The 19,748-nt window shown below is 41.0% G+C and overlaps 1 protein-coding gene across 1 annotated transcript in view; it reads right to left on the bottom strand.

Moving 5' to 3' along the window:
- Positions 1-241: 241 nt before the first annotated feature.
- HOMER2 (homer homolog 2 (Drosophila)) overlaps positions 242-19,748 on the bottom strand; it is a 62,784-nt gene continuing 43,277 nt past the window's right edge. Inside the window, exons 4-9 of the mRNA XM_009886163.1 lie at positions 9,886-9,978; positions 8,453-8,592; positions 6,902-7,058; positions 4,823-4,933; positions 1,905-1,985; positions 242-524 (exon numbers count right to left, since the gene is read on the bottom strand). Of these exons, the coding sequence (XP_009884465.1) occupies positions 336-524; positions 1,905-1,985; positions 4,823-4,933; positions 6,902-7,058; positions 8,453-8,592; positions 9,886-9,978 (771 nt within the window). The 3' untranslated portion in view covers positions 242-335. The remainder of the gene's footprint in view (positions 525-1,904; positions 1,986-4,822; positions 4,934-6,901; positions 7,059-8,452; positions 8,593-9,885; positions 9,979-19,748) is intronic.

Here is a 19,748-nt window from a genome sequence, read left to right as displayed (position 1 = left end):
CCTGCAACAACTAACTGCATATTCATTTTAAGGTAGATCTAGTTCCAGATTCCTGAGACAGAGCCCTCTACCTGTTCCCAACCCCACAAAGCCAGAGCAGCAATACAGAAAGTTTCTAATCTCAACAGAACTCAGTGAGCAGCACGATTGGTTTGGAAAATAAACAAAAAAAAAACCCCAAAAACCAAAAAACCCTCACAGCAAATTTTCAGCCTCTATGTACAAAAAGAATGCAAACAAGTGGAACATTCTAGTTATATTTTGTAAAACACACGTTTGGGATCAACAAAACATCAAACATCCAGACCCTAGATTACAAAAAAATCTATTGCCATCTAGTTGTCAACCCCAAGTTTAGACAGTCCTTGTCGGAAATCATGTAATTCATCTATCTTCCCGTCTAGTACATCTAAAAAATTCTTTAATTCAGTTTTAAGGTTGGTCTGCCTATGTTTGCTCTCTTCAACTTCTGTCCTTAGCGTTCTGACTTTCTCTTCGAGATCTTTGTTCTTTTCCTCAGCAGCCTTAAAGACAAAAGAGACAATAAGGTGAATCATAGAGAAGAATGATGAACGTATTTAATAGGGTAAAGCATCAAATGGCAGCCGGGCTGTAAAAGTTTGCTTCGACTTTGCAAACTGATTAACACAAGCACCTCTGAGAGCACACGACATGTGCTAGTCAAATTAAAAGGAATGAAAGCCCATGCAGGAAACGACAGAGACTAACTGGAAAAGATGCTTTGCATCAGATTTTGTCACTTGGTTGATATCTTAAAATTCAGCTGGATTTAAATAAAGCACTGCGCATATATTTCTGTCATTGCTACAGTTGCAGAATTAGACACTGTGCCACCAATTACATACAGAATTATCTATGGTTTAAACAAGCTTAGAAAATACTGCCTGAGGAATAATATTGCTTTATTCAGCACCTTTGGATTTATTGGTACTTTTTTTAAAGTTCCACTTCGTGTGAGCACCCAGGCGAGGAACAGGGCAGCCATGTAACACTCCCCTTGCCGCAGTTTGTTCTATCATTTTCCCCTCTCGTTAGCTCTTCTGCCTATTGTTCTCCATTCCATGCATGTAAGCACATGCTTATTCTCACCAAAACCCATAGACAACACACTTTACCATATGGAATCAAACAAAACTCATATTTTAACCATTTTCAGCATCTGCACTCCTCAGCAGCCTTCCAAATGTTTTTTAGATGATTTAGATTATCGGAGTGATGGATTATTTGATGGATTGGATTTGATTTCATTGATGAGATGGCTTATATTTGTTCTCCTGTCATGTATTAATTTCCTACATTTAAACAAGCCCTGACTTTAACAAGCGATGGTGGTGGAAAGCCCAGAGCCCAGCTGCCGGCACGAGCCCCATGTACAAAGCCAAGCCCGGCCAGCCATGCTTTGCCGGGAAGGAATGACGCAGCACGTAAACGCATCCTCAGGTGAACTTTTTTTCCCTGGTGGCATGTAGCTACGCTCATCTGCTCTTTTCCAAAAAGCTTTCCCTAGTGCCACTGCAGCAATTATCCGCACATCTTGGAATGCTGCTCAACACACGTGGCTGTGATGCACCTCCATACGCCCAGAGCAGCAGAAATACGGGATACAGGATAGCCCGCGATCTGCAGAAGACAGATGCAATACAATCCCAGGCAAACCAATTTCTGCAAACAGCAAGGCAAAGAAATGGAGCTATTTAATTACTCCTGTGCTGGGAAGGGCACTGTGTATTTTGCATGTAATTAGCATTTTTTGTTTTTACCAACTGGAGCTCTTTTGCCTTCAAACACTGCAGTCTGAACAGAGAAAAGCAAAAGCATATAGCTACCAGAAAGAAAGTAAATGTATCAACTATTTTTAAATTAATTTAATTGCTACACTGTACCTGTAATTGTTGAGATACAGATTCACATTCTGACATTAGCTGTGGTATAATTTCACCCTGCTTTCGGAGCTCTTCCAGTTCCTTTGAAAACATAAAAAAAAAAAAAAGCGTGTAAGCTTCAATTTAAAACATAATGAAAATTTTAGAATATGAAATGACTTTGCGTATTTTATTGTATTCTGTACAGTATTTGGATATAAAATAATCAAAATAGCATGTCTGCATTCCAAAACTCATTCTAATTTTCTACTAGAATACATTTTTGCACTACATTTTTGACTTTGAATTTCTAAAACAGACTATGTAATCCAATCTCTAGCATGAATGCCATTAATTGTATTAATGGCATCTTAACCTAAACCACATACCTATGCAAAAGATATATTCAATAAGAGAGAGACATCTGAAGGGCTGTAATGCTACAAGCAATTTATAGATGGTAGCAAAGAGCAAATTAGACATGAATTTTCAATGATATGTGGCAGCAAAAAAAGGCCAATGGCATTATGGGCTGAATATATAGAGGCATCATTACAGAGCACAGCTGTCATGGGCTCTCCTCCACTGTACCGCTCTGAGAACACCCCCCACCCCAAATTTGTATTCGATTCTGGCATCACTATCAAAATTGAGAGGACTGGCTGAAAGGAGTTCATGAAAAGAGCAATGTGACTTGATAGGAGACCATGTCTCTGATGGGAATTGGGAGAGCTGAGGACATTAACACCACAAGTGACACCACCAACGTGGGTAGCAGGGAAAGGCTCAAAGAAAGCCTGTACATTTTACAGATGGATTGTCAGAGAATCTGAAAAGCACATTTGCAGGTCTAAGAGAAACTCTGCAACTTAAAGACAGTGCGAGGTCCTCCTCCAGAAAGTGCCCTTGTAGGTGACCATCTCAAGAGTAAAGAGGGGTAGATCCTCTCTGAGCTGTACTGACACACGGCAGCAAAACCGGCCCTATCTGAAAGGCATACTTCTTGGCTACAAAAGGGGATTTCTTCCCTAACAGGTGAATTTACAGCACAATCCAGAATCCAAAGTCAGGCTCTTCCACAGAATCAGACAATAACGCTTCTCCTCAAGCCCCCCCGACTCCCTTGCTTTAAGTACATCAACATTCAGCACTTCCAGTCTCTCCCAAGCGTCACAAGAACCCAGTGTATCCTGGAGGGCATGTTGCTTTCTTCAGAGGTTTGCCAAAAGCGCCATTACATCAAAAAGTTTTGGGTCTTTTTTAGAAATTCTGTAATTCCAGAACAACTCTAACTGTTTTTATTGTTTCCTCCCAGTTTTTCAGCATTAGTTTACATTAATGTAAGAAGACAAATCATATGATACTACAGATTTTTTGGTGAACTGCACCAAAGAATTTAACTAATGTAAGAGTAATTGTATCTGGGCAATGTCCCAGCTGCTGATAGAGGGGAAAGAAAGGATAACTTACCCTTTGTTTTGAGATACAAGCTCAAGCTCCCGTGCATATATATGTATATATATACATAAATAATGTCTGCGGGCTCACATCTCCAAATATAAATATATTATACCATACATACTTGCTATATAAATACACCACTATGCTTTATACTTACTATACAAAGTATAATACAATGTGTGTGTATATATATGGTATATGATATATATATATATAAATATAACTATTTCACTAGATAGCTTTGTCTTGATTCCCATGCCTTTACATTTCTCTCTCCTTGCTTCCTACATAAGGAGGATATCAGCAGCTCCTCTTACACAGCAGCATCCATGAGCAGGCTTCCCACCGGTTTGAATTGAAAACCATGAAAAGGTTACTTATGGGTGGTTTAGACCTAATGAAGAACCTGCTAATGTAAGTATGCAGTTTGAAAACACGTTAGTATATTGTCAGTGTAAATGGAAGACAGGCGTGTAATATTCACAAGTCAATCAATTTTCTGGTTCATTTGGTACCATAAAAATGTGAATCTTGAGGAAAACGCCAGCAGAGAATAAGAGTTATTATACATGCTATTACCACAGAAAGGTTGGAAAGAAAGCATGGCATTTTCCTTTGAAATATGGGGCTGGAAAACATATTTATAACAGTGCATCAAAATCCATCTCCCTAAACTATTTCCTTGTGCCATCTTAAAACCCCTTAACAGCACTGCTTTTAAAAGCACCAGCAGAGATGCTGTAATAGCACATGGCAAACTTTACTGCACCTGCTGACAGCTTTTTCTCTTCAGCCAGCACAGAACATTTGGTCACTGTAATGAAGGAAAAAACCAAGGATCCCATTATTTTCCCCACTGTTCAGGGGCTCCAAGCCATCAATATCATTCTCCGTAGAAAAAAGAACACCCTGTATGTCAAAAATGACAAACTGGGGTACTCTAAGTGAATCTGAATTCCTCACTCTTGGCATTAGTCCTGAGATCAGAGGGAGATTGTAAAATGGCAAAGCTGAAGACTACAAGCCATCCGGAACAAGAAACAGGACTTGTTACACAAACGCCAAGTGATTTTTGTAAATGATGCCTTTTTAACGATGCTCCTGATGTCTATAGGAATTCAGCACATGGGGACTGGCAACCGAATCTGTTCTCAGCATACATCTGTCTGGCTTTGGGCAACTTGTTTCACCACTCCAGCTCTTATGTTAGGAATAAAGCGTATACCTAGAAGTATCATGTTTGTTAACCACTGTCAAATTAAAGTGTGCTGTCACAGTGCATAATACGTCATGAAATTGAAACCTGAGGAACTCTACCGAACTACTGTTAGAATTGTACATGGAATATCTAGAAAGGGGTCCCACCCTGAGGCATTCTGGCTGTAGGTGAGCCAGTCCATAAATCTACATCCCAAGCGAGAGGCAGACACACCCTCTCAAACCCTAAAGCATGACATTTCTGCATTCAGGGCACTTACCAGCTCTTTGTCCTGAAGTTCTGTTTCCAGTTCCTGGAGACGTCTACTCAGCTGTGCATTTCTTTCCTTCTCTTTATTTATTTCATTGCATTGTTCCTCCAGTTCTTCAATCTTTAAGAAATGTCAGACATCAGGTGAAATTTTTCAAATTTCTGAAAATCTGGGGCAGACCATGGCTCACGTAAAGGGACACTGCTCCACTGAGCAGAGGGAAGCACGGACAATTTTAATTTGTCATCGATCTGTTTCTGGATCATAGCACTTGACTCACTGTAACAAAATTATTCCTTCTTTCCTTAAGAAGAGCCAATTTACAGATCCATTAGGAAGCCCCAGGACTGTGTTTATTCTCTCTCGCACAGTATCTCATCTAATTACTCAAGAATGTGTTGCTAAAATAAGTGGGGCTGTGGATAAAATCCACACTGCATTGCTATGAAACCAACACAGGACTATAAGGGATAGGTTTTCTTAATGCAGTAAGGAGAAGAAATCTCTCCAGCGCTCCCAGCTTTGCCCCCTCAAGGGTTGTTCATTATTCTAGCTGGAGTACAAGGGACACAATATCAAAACTTTGGGGGGAGAACCAGTTCAGAGTAACGTACGCCGCTTTGTTCTCTCGCCCAGGGAGGTGCTTTGCTCTCTGCACACCTCCTCCTGCCAGCTCTGGACTTCGCTCCCAGGAGATGCGCTTCCCACAGGCTGACGGGCCAGCTCATTAAAGGATGTACTTTAATTCTCAGATTCGTGTTGCTTTGGGATTATAACTTCCCTCATTTGAAGGTAGAGCAATATGCAAAAAAATTCTGACCCAATTAATAAAGGAGAAGGAACTTCCCAGGGTGCTGCAGTGGCGTAGCATGAGCACCGAGCAAGGAACCTACTTGGGGGAAAAGCTCAGAAAAATCTCTCTGCACAGGAAAAGACAGTGCATTCTACAGGCAGCGTTGCTGCACAGCCTGGCTAGTCACCAGTACGATGACTGTGCAGCTGTAGTAAGGCAGTGTTTCGATAATCTCTTCCTATCTAGGCTACAGCTACTGAGATGTGGCATGTTTCATCAGTTAACATTAATGAGAAAAACTTTTCTGTGCAACAGTACAGAAAAGTAAAAAGCTACAAATTAGTAGTTAGTGGTTAGTAGAAAATACCAAATTATGCTATTTTCTTGTAACATACCGTTCCAGGCTCTCACTTCTCCCCTATCCAAAAGAGACTGTATATAGGAACCCAAATCATGTAACAATTAATTTGTTAATGTAACATCAGTTAATACAGCTCTGGTTGCATCTCTGAATTATCACTGTCCACACCTAAAATTCATGCACATAGATAGAGACTATCCGCCTGGGGAAAAGGTTGCTCCACGTGGATTTTCAGTGCCAAGAGGCAACCCAGGCCACCATCACGCAAAGCCTTTTCCTCAGGTCTGCTCTGCTCATCACTGGTTCTTGTCCAAGTAGAAGTTAATAACCCCGTGGCACTGGCCAAAAAACAAGCAAACCAAAAACGTAAGGGGATCAGACCCCGGCCTCTGCCGCGCTGGCCAGGAGAGGAACTATTGATGAAAGCATTGTTGACTGTGAAGCATAAGCACTGGAGGACCCGACTCACAGCCCGCAGCACCGAGGACGCAACTCCCATCCTCATTCCCCTGCCCGCCATCAGGATTTGCTTCTGCTCATTCATTATCTGGCAGTTTAAAATGAGCTTTGAAAGGGGTATAAAATAGTACTCCCATTTTTAAAACCTTTCTGTTTTATCACCTCAGCCAGCAGCTCCAGCCAACACCAATCCTCCCAAATCAAGAGGCAGGGAGCTTCACGTGATGTGGCAGCACCGGTCCTCCCGCTGATCCCCAGCCCTTGGAACTTCCCTGCCCGCTGTGTGCAGAGGGAAGCAGCTGCCTCAACACCCCCTGTCCACCTCCCTTTCAAAGACAAAATCCATCTCCTAACACACACAAAGATAAAGCATCAGAAATCCAAGAGAAAGAGCAAAGGCAGGAGTGGCTAACTGGAAGAGATGGCTCTTTTGTGGACTGGAAGACATGGCTCTCCTGTGGGTACGCTCTGCTACCTTGGTCCTGAGTTGGTCATTTTCCTCCTTGCAGGCTGAGAATTGCTTCTTCCAGTGCTCGATGCTGGCTGCGGACTCCTGCAGTGCCGTGGTCAGCCTGGCGTTGCTCTCCCGCAGCGTCTGTAGCTCCGTCTCCCACTTCTTCACGTTGGATGAACTAAGAAAACCAGGGTGCCATTAGCAGGCTTCACCTTATTATCCTGTGGATCATTAGTCTTTACCTGACTGCAAACTCATCCACCCATGGTGCATGTTTACCAATAGTCTGTTGTTATAAGATCAAGCATACTCAGATGTACATAATCTCCAGTGTTTGCAAACAGGGGTTTTCTCTGGGGCTGTGCACAGTCCGTGCTCACCTCCAGAGCGGGGCGGCTGGGCCTCGCTGAGCACAGCCTGGGGACCTGGTACCCACGCAACGAAGCGACTCTACACATTTGCAGATGGTACGATAATTCAGAACAGAAGATGTCAGAGGGTTGACACTACTTATATTTGATTATTTTTTTTTAATGCTCAGCATTAAATATAAAAGTGTTACATAATGCTGAAGAATTAAACTACTCATTCCCCAAAGCTTCAAGCTGCAGTGCAGAGCACGACATGAGATAGTGAATGGAAGGAAGGCTTTTTGAAGGTCCCCACATGCTAGTTGCTACTTGCCTGTGGCAGGAGGAACAAGAAAATGTTATGATTTGAAATAGGTTACGCTATTGAAATGTCAATAAAGAGAGATGATGTACTGCAAATATAATATACGCAACCTTAGAATTGCTCACTGGGTAACGCTGCTTATGGTGCTGCTGCCTTATTTTTTAAATAGCTTTTTACGAGTAGCTTGATCCTGTTAGATTTTCTTTCCATTCACCGATATATTCACATGCAAGAGGCAGACAAGGCAAGATCCCAGTAGAGAATTATTCTATTTTAATGTTGTAACTTTGCATATTCCAACACCTGTATTTTCACTACAGCTGCAAATTACTCTTCTCAGCATTTTCAAATAATTTATCAAAGCAAATAGCAAAAAATGTGACTACAAGGGGCATTGTCCACAGCTTTAGAAACATCCTCCTAAGACTTCTAAGCAGCCCAGTGAAATTATATTTCTCACTTCAACTTTCTATGATTGAGTTCATTCCCTTTTATAACTTTAAATATCCATATCTATTTTCATCAAAGTAAATGTAGCAACCTCAAAGAGGAAGAAGAGATTGGCATCACACGTTATCAGTAGCAATTGGTCCCCCATGGCTTTAATGTTATTTCTGTAGCTCTAAAACTTCACAAATGAAGGTGGCTGTAAGAATCAGCATCAACAGAGTGAAAAAGTTCTTATTTCATCACAAACTAGATCAGGAAAAAACTAAATGGTAAATATCGCCCAACTGAATACTGGGATGTACTTGCTAAAATCTGCTCATTCGTCCATTCTGCTGCATCATTTTAAATTAGTGTAATTACATTTGAATAATTTCTGTTAATAACATTAGCCATCAGATAATTACAGCATGCTATTCCAATGCAATATAGGTATTAAAGGAACTTCACCTCTGGGCTAGAGCAATTTTTAATTTATCATTCTCAGACTTGAGATGTGCCTCAGCAGGACCACCATGTGATGCTTTCTCGTCATCTGTCCCGTTCACACTAGATGCTCGAGTGGATGATGGTGTTTCACGTCCGGATTCCTGCAGCACAACACACAGATGAACACTGGGCATCTCCTGCAACACCACAACACCAGTTTCTTTGTAATCTTCAGCCCACGCCACCCTGCTGAGACCTAGGCTGGGTACGCTCTCCTGGCAGAACAGTGGTAACAAACACATACCATTTACATCTTGGCTGCAAACCTGGTCTATTTAATAAGAATGAAAACATGATAATGATACACAAAATGGAAATTTAAAGCATTCAAAAAAATTTTAAAGTGTTTTAACTGACAAGGCTTGTGTTTTCTAAAGGTTGTTTGCTTTTTTTAAGATAATAAAACAATACAGTGCACCTGGAAGCACACAGAGTCCAAACCAAAAATTAAAAGAAAAGAAGATACTGCTTCTCCAAAGAGATAACATTCATAGACTGCTCAGTGCCGTTTGCCAAGAGAGAATAAACAAGGTGAACCACAAAGATCATGACCAAAGTCTTAATAAAAATGAGTATCCAAAGTCAGCTTCTCAGACTGATCTTTGTGGACCCCACAAAGGGGGTTAGTTGCAAGACTAAGAGCACTCAACAACTTTTTTTCTGACCATGCAGCTGAATTTCTCTCTGATCAAAATTCATCTAACTTTCCTCCAAACATGAGCCAAGGCCAAGAACTCGCACTGAACGGGGTTCATTCTTACCTACTGCAATGCGTACGAAATTACAGTCAAACATAGGGAGAGACCGGGACAACACTCAGTTTCCTCAATCTGTGAGAAACTTGGATCTCCCTGGACATGGAGGCACTTGGCTATACGCTGTCTAGAAAAGCGTATTGTAAAATTAGCAGTGCAAGCACTGCCTCTGTTCCCACCCCACAGCTTTCCATTAGTCACACCAAGGCAATGAAACAATGTGGCCACAAAGTCAGTCTCTCTGTTGGCAAACCAAACTCCGACAAAAGTAGATTAGACAGACGACAAAAAGAAGTATCTCATTTACCGTCTGCTGAAGCACTACACTGACTTACTTTCCAGTGACCAAAGTATGCGTAACAGTACAAATCAAAGGATGTACAGCTTTCCCTCTTATTAAAAAAGTGATAACAGCTCAAGAATTGCTGAAAAAATTAGACATAAATGAAGGCAAAGAGCATGAATAGATGAAAAATATTCCTCTGACAATGTTAATGCCCAGCGGCTGACAATTACCTTCAGCAATCTTCATTTTATACACTTTAAGCTTGCTGCCAGAAGCTGGTACAGTCCATTAGAAAATTTAACTTTAAATTATTTGTCCCGTATGCATGCAGGTATTAAAGCTAAATTAGAAACCTGGGAATGATTGCTTGAGGTCTCAGTTTTCTCTTGAGATCTGTCTCTTGCTAGTTTGGCAGCTTCTTTTACTTCTTGGAATTTCTCTGCAAACTGGAAAAAGCATGAAAGATATTTATTAAAATGATTTATCACCTACTAAACCATTCAGATTTCTGTCTTTATATGCTTCATAGACCTCCAAAAGTGAACAACTCATTCTGATAATTTTGAATTTTTGGCAGGAAAAAACATTTTAATTCTTTGGCAGGGAGGTTCTTTCAAAAGGAATGGGGGTGTTTCTAAAAGAGGGACATCTCTGTAGCTCTGGCCGATCACAGTAAAAACTCATGGAGAATAAAAGGAACTATTAGTGTCTCCTGGTTTGATTTGGTTTTGTTTATTTCCTCCCCCTCCTCTGTTTCACTTGGTATTGACAGTCTATTAAAGTTGAAAGTATTAAAGACATAGGTTTGGATAAAAAAAATTATCAGTCTTCTGCTCCTAAGAGCAAGTCAATTAAATTAAAGAATGCAAATGAGTTCATCTGCAGGATGCAAGCAAGGGATTATCAAGACATAGAAAAAATGAGAAGGTAGATCTGAATGTACGATGGGGCCAAATGAAAACACAGCTTTCCTAGTCTAATGTTCTTATTACTGGCAAAAATAAAGGGAGACTTCAAGGAAAGACTTGAATGCTTCCTGTAAGAGGGTCACATCAAACTGGGGGAGGCAGGGGAAAGGAAGGATAAAGATGAAAAGTGACAATCCCAATCTCTACAAGATACTGTAGGACATTTGCTCCAAAGCCAGACTGGCACTTTTGAAATATAACTATTATCACAGCCAGTCACGGTTGCAGGGCTTTAAACACTTTAAATGGTGTTTAAAGTTTTAAAAGGAGGATTGCAAAGATGGAAGAAAAGGCATAATACATAATTAATTTTTTAATTAAGATGTATCCGGTATAAGAATGAGTAACTTTGTCTTTCTGCCAAAGCACCTTGGTCTTGCTTGCCTGTGTTTTGAGGAACTTGAAACGCTAGAAAGGAAAGACGTATGAAATGTAAAAATATAAATAGGTCTATTTTATTGCAGTTTATGAATAAAAGGATTGTCATTATATCCTTGGATAATTCAGAACACTTATGACAAAACTGTAAATAAAAGCATGAAAAAAATCACATTTTATAGTCAAGGAATGGGAAGAATCATTATCCACTTACTAATCTTATCTTCTAACTTTTAGATTTACAGCAGGCATTTAGTATGCTCTCTCTCAGTAAAATACTGGGGCTATAAAGACTGATAAAACAAATCTTCTCCAAATGGTCTAAGAGAAATCTGGATTTTTATGTGGAGGCACCTGTTTTGTATAACCTACACAAATGGAATTTTCCAGCAAACACTCATACATCATTCTTAAATCCCATGGACAAGCACGTTCTCAAAGCCGACTGAAATTTCAGGTGTAGACTACGATCTGTGATGCTGCTTATGAATGAACATCGAGCTCCCGAATCCAGCTGTTTGCTATACAACAGCTGAAATTGCATATGCAAAGTATGCGCTCTCTGATGGCAGTAGTTCCTATCTGATGGCATGTGCAGTCACTACACACACAAATGACTTGATTACCTTTGTAGCACTATAAAGATCATTAGGAACAACTGCATTAGGAACATTGCATTTTCGCTTAAGTGATTTAACTCCAACTTTACACAAAATGTATCTCCTGCTGTGACAAAACAGCTATAACAAACTGATTATTTCTAAAATATTGTATCAACAGTAAGTTCAACACTTGGGTTTCTTGCAAATAGTAAAGGGCTGTTTTGAGTCTCTTTTACAATAAATCTTTATGGACAAGTATGAAAAATTTATGAGGGTTCTTCATGGCCTATATGAAATATGAAAAGACGAAAAGAAATGGAAGTGATCTATCAAATTTTATTTTTGCAGCTATCTTCACAAAGCACACAGGAGGCTGCTGTGAAAAATTATGCGAGCTGAGAAAAGGACATTTTTCCACATTTCCGTAATAAAAAATTATATATGAGTGAGCAAAGCTAATTTTCAATATAAAACCAACAATGATCTCATTGCACAATAGATTTCAGCCATGTCTCTAGTTTACCAACACACGTATTTAACGTATTTGCTTTTAGAAACAAGTACAAATAACCGTTTTTTTCCCCATCTTAGTGACAGATCTTCAGCTTTAATAGTCAAAATATTACCCTTCATTCTTATTGTTATTATGAATGTAAAGACAGCTGTAACAGAAACAGCGGTGAAAGACTGTCTCTGGTTTTTGTTTACCCCATGCACTTGGAAACAGTCAGTCCATGAAGAGTTTTGCTGCCACTTCTTTTTAATTCTTAGCTAATTAATACCTGCTAGATTTTACTAACAGTCTATTTTTGAAAGCTACAGAGGATCACTTGGCTTGTTACGAAATTAAAACCTTTCACTTGATTACTCTTCTGAGTGCAGCAACATGGTGGTGACAGCCCAAACTTGTCTTGCATTACCAGTGCTAATTGCTACAGCAGCAGACCAGGCGTTGCTGAAGCTAGTCAGATCCCGAGGCCATCTCCGAGAGTGACGGCACGGCCACAGCGTCTAATCACTGGCAGAAAGTAGAGATGCTTTCTCTCCACTAACCGATTTCTTCTGCCCCAAACACAAATAATGGACAAATCACTGATACAAAAAAATCATGTGCCACCTCCAAGATCTAAGTCGGCTTTGAGCTATCTAACCGTTGCAACAACAGGGAGTGCTTTTTCAGTGTGAAATTTCTAGTTAAAAAGTGAAATAATCTTCTATTTAGCAAATGAAAACTTGGTAAATGTGGTCTCGAGGGACAATGAATGTAAAAATATCTAAAAAAACCTAAAAAAAAAATAAATAATCATGCTCCTTCTCCGTCCATCTTCACTCCTTTCATCTTCCCTTTCCTCCACCCTTGTCCAGACAAGACCAGAGTCGGAGAAATGCCAGCTAAAGACCACTCCAATGGTCCCTCATGGATTACCTGACATGTCTTCCCATGTTGCGGGAAGCTGTGAGACCAAGCTGCAATATGGAAAAGATTTGCTGCTACCAACACTTGTGAAGCCTTTCAGTCTCAGGCTGCTGCAGCCCATGGGCCCTGGCTGATGATGAGTCTCGGCCAGTGAAATTTAATGGGGACTCAAGGATGCTACTGTGTGCTGCGCAAATTATTTAAAGGCTGTTCAAATCTGCAGGCAGCTTGTCACCTGGAGAAATATATACATATTTAAATAAACCTTCCTAACATTTTATACATTAAAAAGCGTTATTTTGTATGTGTAAATTTTAAGCTCCTGATCTAACATAATATTTTACATCTCCTACTGACAAATTGTGCCAGTGTCAGGTAGATGAAACAGCTGCTCCCACCCAAAGCAGTCTCATAAATATTTCATCGCCCTCTCAGTTTGCAGAAGGCTGGGTGATGCCACGTTCCCGTTGGGAAGCACTGCTGTGCCGTGACCCACAACGCACGTGTTGCTTTTTTCTGCATGAGCCCTCGGTACTGGGCAGATCGGCAGCAAAGAAGACTATTTACTCCAGAAAGCGGCTGGTAATTTGCACAGTGCACTGCCAGCAGCGATGCCGGTTGGACCCGGGGGGCTGCACTGGGGCAGGGGCAGGCTCTGCTCCCAGCTTCCTCCCTGCAACACAGCGCCTGGCAAATACCATACACATAATGTGCACGCTTGCAGAGAAATAGAGTCTGGTGCTCCCCAGATGCTGGATACAGTTGCTTTACAATGTGCAAAGTCTGGGTTTACTGGGTTTCTCACCTGTATAAATCCTTGTCCCTATGCCCTTGACTACCTCCAGCTCCTCAGAGAGCACGTCTGGCTCGAAGCATCCTGTATGACTGCAGAAATTTTATTTAACTGCTTCATGTGCAAAAAGACATCACTACCTTTACAGCACCAGCCCTGCCTTTTCAGCACATCCAGGCACACCACTAATTCTCTTCTGATTCCTGTCTGGATTTGGCTGTAGCAATGTTTGAATAATGCCTTGAGGCACAGGGTGGGAAGGGGGCAAAGGAGGGTCAGCGAGTCCTGCAAGAGGGGAAAAGGACCCTGAGTAGGACACCAACTTTAAGCCCTGGGATTCTCCCAATCAATGTGAATGGTAATTAGGTTACTAGGTCACTGAATGCAGTTTTCATTAATGGCTTATGTTTAATTTGAACTGCTTTTCCCTATAGGTATGGATTAATGCTTAAGTATCTCAAGAGAAGCAAGGCATTAGAAAGGGGCAATATCTTTTTTTAGGCCAACCAATATACTCAAAAATGCAGACGTTTTTAGGCATGCTAACCTCTTCTCCTGTCTCATTATTATTCATTGTTTTCAGCAGACATTTTTCAGCTTTATTTATTTATTTATTTTAAGCCAGGGCTATTGATCTCTGGTTTAGTGGCGTTTTAGTGTGTTCTTCCAATTCCTGACTAAAAGCTTCAATTATTTCCAGTAAAACTGGCAAGCTTTAATTTATATCTTTTATAAGAGTTTAATGATATCAACATAAAATGAAACTTGATTTTACTGATCCCAATACACTTATACATCTGTAATCTCTCCACCATCTCTGATCTTTCTTACTAATGATTCAATAATTAAACTGAGGAGCATAAGGGATATCTTTGTCCCATCGCTTTGCATGGTGGCAATAAATCACCTTTTCTTACATCTTCTAGCTAGATAACCGTCAGATTTATTTTGTTTAATAGATCATCTCAAGACATTTTCAGAAGTGCTCTCCTTAAACTCCCCTTCCATATTCTGACCAGAAGAAAAGTCTTTCTGCTGATTTGGAAAGCTTTTCCTGCAAGTAGAAGGCTGTGGGCAGTGGGCTCTTCAGCAGATCGTGCAGTGCAAACAGACGTGCAAACTGATCTGGAGAGTAACGCACCTGGTGCCGAGGCCCCTGTGCCCACACGACATGTTTTTCAGATTGGCTCTAGTCTGGCCACAGGCACGTTAAATAGCTGCTTTCAGATTCCAGCATTAAATTTATTCTAAGTACATGTTTGGACAGTTTTGGAGAATATGGTAAAATCTCTCTGAGTAGGATGGAAGGATTTAAAAATGTACCTCCTGCCTTGTTATACCTCTTGTCTCCTGAGCCATCCTCAGCACCATCTGCTCCACGCACGGAGCATGTTTAACCCCAGCCTGCACTGAGGTACCATGTGGTCACCTGTCATATTGCAGAGGTGCAACTTCAGTAATCTGGAATTAAAACCTACTGTCCATAGGTGCTAATTATTTCATTTGGTGTCCAAAAGTTGCCCTGTATCATGCTTAACTGATACTCAAAACAAACTATTCCCCTACGTCCACCTCAATCCTCCCATATTCTCATACTACTTATTAGCTACTATGAACACCTCTTTGCCACAGGAGGGGAGAATATGCATAGGTGATACAAGCAGTCCTCTACACTTGAGTAAGCGTCATAAAACATAACCACCACCTCATTCTTAAGAACAGTTTTGCATGTGATTGGTTGGGTGGCCTCAGCATCCCAGAAGAGCAGATTATCGCCATGGCACCGTTATGGACATCCCAAGTCCAAGAATAATTTAACATGAAAAGTAAAATATGCTTTACGGTTGCAAACGGTTGCAAAAAATGCAATTCTCTGGAAATAGCAAAAACTCAGTAAGACAGACTTTGTATAATAAATTCCTATAACAATTGAGTTGATGAAGAAGTCCTTCTATTGCAAAGGTCTGCCTTTGCTATTTTAGACACTACAGGAAACATCTTGTTCTCCCAATTCTTTTCTTATCAAAGCACACAAGAGGACAGCAACATGAGAGACTGTGCCATGCCCAAGGACACAATGTTGAGTTAACAGACAAAACCCAGTGCCAAGTAGCCATGCTTCAGGTGTCAACTGTGTGTTAGACAAGTAGAGGGGTTTTTACTACATGAACAAACAAACACCTCAGCTTGTTGATAAGCACTTGGCAAGACCACTAATCTAATGACAGAGGATTCACGACAAGAGGCAGGTCTAGACTTTGCAAGCCTGCTGTTGCAGCCAGTCCCCTGGTCCGGGGAAATGTTGCATTAATACCAAACCCACGGCCAGGTTTGCCCTCTGAGAGAAGCAGCTCTGCCAGCAAACCTGGCATCAGACCTCCCCGGCCACTCATCCCCCCGTCACTGCCACCTCCTCAGGTCTGTGATAATGCAGCATTGGGTCAGGGCTGCAAATCACACCCCTGACCTGAAATGCCAAAAATGCAGTATTGTTTTAACCCAGATCAGTTTACTGAGCCTTCTGAGAGCACAGCCCCACCAGCAGTGGTATCTGCAAAACAAGGGCACCAGCAGGCCCTGGGGGCTGGCAACTCCTTTACCTCGGTTAGCTACCAACGGCAGCAAGTCATCAAAATGCACATTTCTGAATCTGGGAGAGCAACTCTCTTCCTTCAGACACATTAAGTAGCCCTAATGCCACCCAACAGTCCTGGCATATCAGTGGTTCCCTTTGCTTTTGGTGCTGCTTTCAGCTGAAAGGAGCACATAGCCCAGGGAGATGCCAAAAAATACTACAGAGTTCAGGTTGTTTCTGTAAACATCTGAAAACACAAATACTTTCAGCCACGTTAGGCAAGATACCATCAAGATCACCTTGCTAGTACCGTTGTCTGTGGTCAAATTTAATTTATAGTTTTGCCTAAAAAGTCTGCAATACTGACTGCTTCTGTATATACAGACATCAGGCAATTATACGGGATGAGCAACTTGCACAGATGAAGAGGACTTGCAGAAGCATGCAGCTCAGAAGAGGTCGGATGGGTATATGCAGTTCTTCACTAATAAGAAACAAGACAGGTTTTGCAGAAATTCCGTGAGCCCCCATACCTTTGTCAGCTGCTGCTCGGAGGGAAAGCCCAAACCAAAGACAGTATTTGCTCTGCTGTCCGCCCACTGGCCAAACTTCTGTGATGTTTTCGTGAAGGTCATGTTAGGTGTGATTGTGCTGTTTATGATCACCTGTTTAGAAACAAATCAAAAAAGAATTAAAAAGTAGAAGCCACATTGGAAATGTATATCCTAGCAACGATATCATCCAAAGCAATTAGCAGTCTAAATTAGGAAATTGCTGTATTCGGAAGATTTTTTTCCCAAAACAAAACAGTCTCTATTTTGTCTTACTTCATGCAGAAATTTCAACATTTTATCTTCTTTTTCCAAAGCACTATCACGGACCCGCAGTTAAACACGGCTGCAGGAACGTCACTGAACTCAAAGCAACAGCAAGGACAGGAGCTATAAAATTACCCTGGCAGAAATGTGGATGTAAAATCTACTTTTTTCAGTATTACAAAGGCAGAGGCGTGGAGGCACATGGCTACTCCCACTGCCCCGCCAGGCACCCAGGATGGTCCGAGGCCTCCAAGCAGGGTATCCACCAGCAACACCTTGCCCTCAGACTGGAAGAGCAAAGAGGTATTTCTGCATTTCTCCATTTGGCCTCGGGCCTCCACAAGCAAGATGCCAGACACATGTCAGAAATTAAAAAAAACCAACCACAAACAACAAAACCAAGACAAGGAGAAACTGATAGCTTAATAGTGAGTTTAACATGGGAGGGTGGTGAAGTGCATCACCAACAATGCACATGCAGTATCAAATGTGGGCCTCGAGACAAATGTTCTGCCACTGTACACAAGTTAACTAATATCTGGTTCACCCCCAGCAACCCTGAAAGCAACAGTGGTTCTTGTAATTAAAGAAATAGCCAACAAGACAAAGGCTGTTAGGATAAGGTCTCTAAGGAACTTAGTGGAAAAAGCATAAAATGTGATCTTGCAAAAAGGAATGAGATATATGTCAGTTCATTATCAAAAACCTTAACTTTATTTTCAAGATACTTCATTATATGAGTCTAGAGACTCCTTCCCCTAGAAATTAATTCATGTGCAACGTTCTTTCTGCTAACAGAATAGGAGCTTTCTTTAGTAATGCGTACCATCATTTCCAATATGCAAATTATGCAGTAATTAAGCCAAATCTGTGGGACAGTTTAATTAACATGATCAGGAAGTATCCTGGCAACATCACTTAGTATGTATTCCAAGCAGTTTTTTTTTCTAAGCTATCATTTACATTTAGCAAAAAGTGTGAATTAAATTTACCAGAAAAAGGTATTTACTTGCCTCCGTCCCCTCCCTGACTTCTGACCTCTGTGCCGATGCTTTTATTTGCTTTCTTAGAAATTCCTCAACTTCAGTGATTCTCTCTTTTTGCACCATCACTTTCAAATAAACATACGATTTTCTTCCATTTCCTCCCACTGAAAGTTTCACCAAAAGGATCACAGCAGATGAGGGCTAGGTGGCTGATACTCTGAAAACTGTTTTTTGCATGGGAAGGATCAGGGAAGAAAGGGGGAGAGATGACTCCGCAACCAGCGCTGGCCATCACACACCACACAGACATCAGCTTTCAGGGTGGAAACATCTTTCCGATCGGCCAGTTGACAGGCAGAGGTATAAGCAAAGCTGCCCAGATGTGCTCTCCTCCAGATAAGTCACACAACAGAAACGCAGCCAATATAAAATCTAAGTGTGATTTCAGAGATTGAAATTAAAAGAAAATCAAAGATTTTATGGAGGGTTTTGACAATGCAAAGGGACTATGACAATACGAGGATTGCATGATACAGAGAGTCACAAGAACAGGAGGAAAAGCTACCACCAACCCAGAAAATTCAGAATGCTTTCCACCTTAAGGAAAGTGCTATATTTATATTTCTTCTTTAGAAATCTCACATCAGATAGATGAACTACTTAAAAATGTTTAGCTTCTCAAGTTACAGAATTTATTTTAGAAGCTATGAAATACCCAGAAATTTCAAGTGATAAAAAGTATTATTTCAGTCCTACTGTGCCTATCAAATTAGACATTTTTTAGGGAAAAAGTAATAAAATGACCCGTTTTATTGAAAGGCAAAATCTCCACTCACTTGAAGCAGACTCTGAGAAGAATAAAATCCTTCCACAACTCCTACAATAATCATTGAGTAAATACAAATATATTAAAAAAACGCAGCAAAGATATCTTTTAGACCGCAACCCAATATTATCAAAGACGTGATAAAAGAAATAATGAAGCCTGCAAATTGTAAACCTCGGAACACCTTATTGAGCGATGAAATGCACTACATTAGCTTAGCACCTTAGAAGTTAATTTTTTTTTCTATAGCCAGCGCAGAATCCAAGAAAAGGTTGTGGTGATCACACACCTTCAAGAAACTGACAGTTCATCTGTTAAATTTATAATAAGCTGCAATTAGTGAAACTGCCTGGAAGCCAGCTCTACCTTTTTTTTTTTTTCTCCTTAAATCCTTCTCTGTCAGTCAGGCACTTCAGAACCACTGTGTTCTTACAGAGAAGTAAAAACCTAAGTGGAAGCTTAGGAGATTAAATCGGAGCTCATGGAAACCGTTCAGAAGAGCTGGATGCTGCAGGTACATCACACTTACTCACTCAGTCTTCCTCCCCACCCTTACCCCATCGTCCCGCCATGCTCGCAGGAAGACAATGTAACATTAAACTTTGGGAGCATCAGCCTGTATACTCACTTCCCATGTAAATCTGGTCATCATTTCAGAGCAGAGACACTACTTTGGCCAGGGAAAAGTCATGTTGGTTGTGTTTAGGAGAAAGCAAGGGTGTTACGATTTCAAAGAACAATGAAAAGCAAGGCTTGCAAGCACTCCTCCAGGTAACCCAGCCTATCCCCCCTCCCAAAGCCAGCTCACCCTCGGCTACATGAGACCAGAAGGAAAGTACTCCCCACCGCTCTT

Source organism: Charadrius vociferus, unplaced genomic scaffold (genome assembly GCF_000708025.1).
Source record: "Charadrius vociferus isolate BGI_N301 unplaced genomic scaffold, ASM70802v2 scaffold365, whole genome shotgun sequence".
Taxonomy (NCBI): Eukaryota; Metazoa; Chordata; class Aves; order Charadriiformes; family Charadriidae; genus Charadrius; species Charadrius vociferus.
The sequence above is the reverse complement of the archived record's forward strand: the minus strand, read 5'-3'. Positions and strand labels throughout refer to the sequence as shown.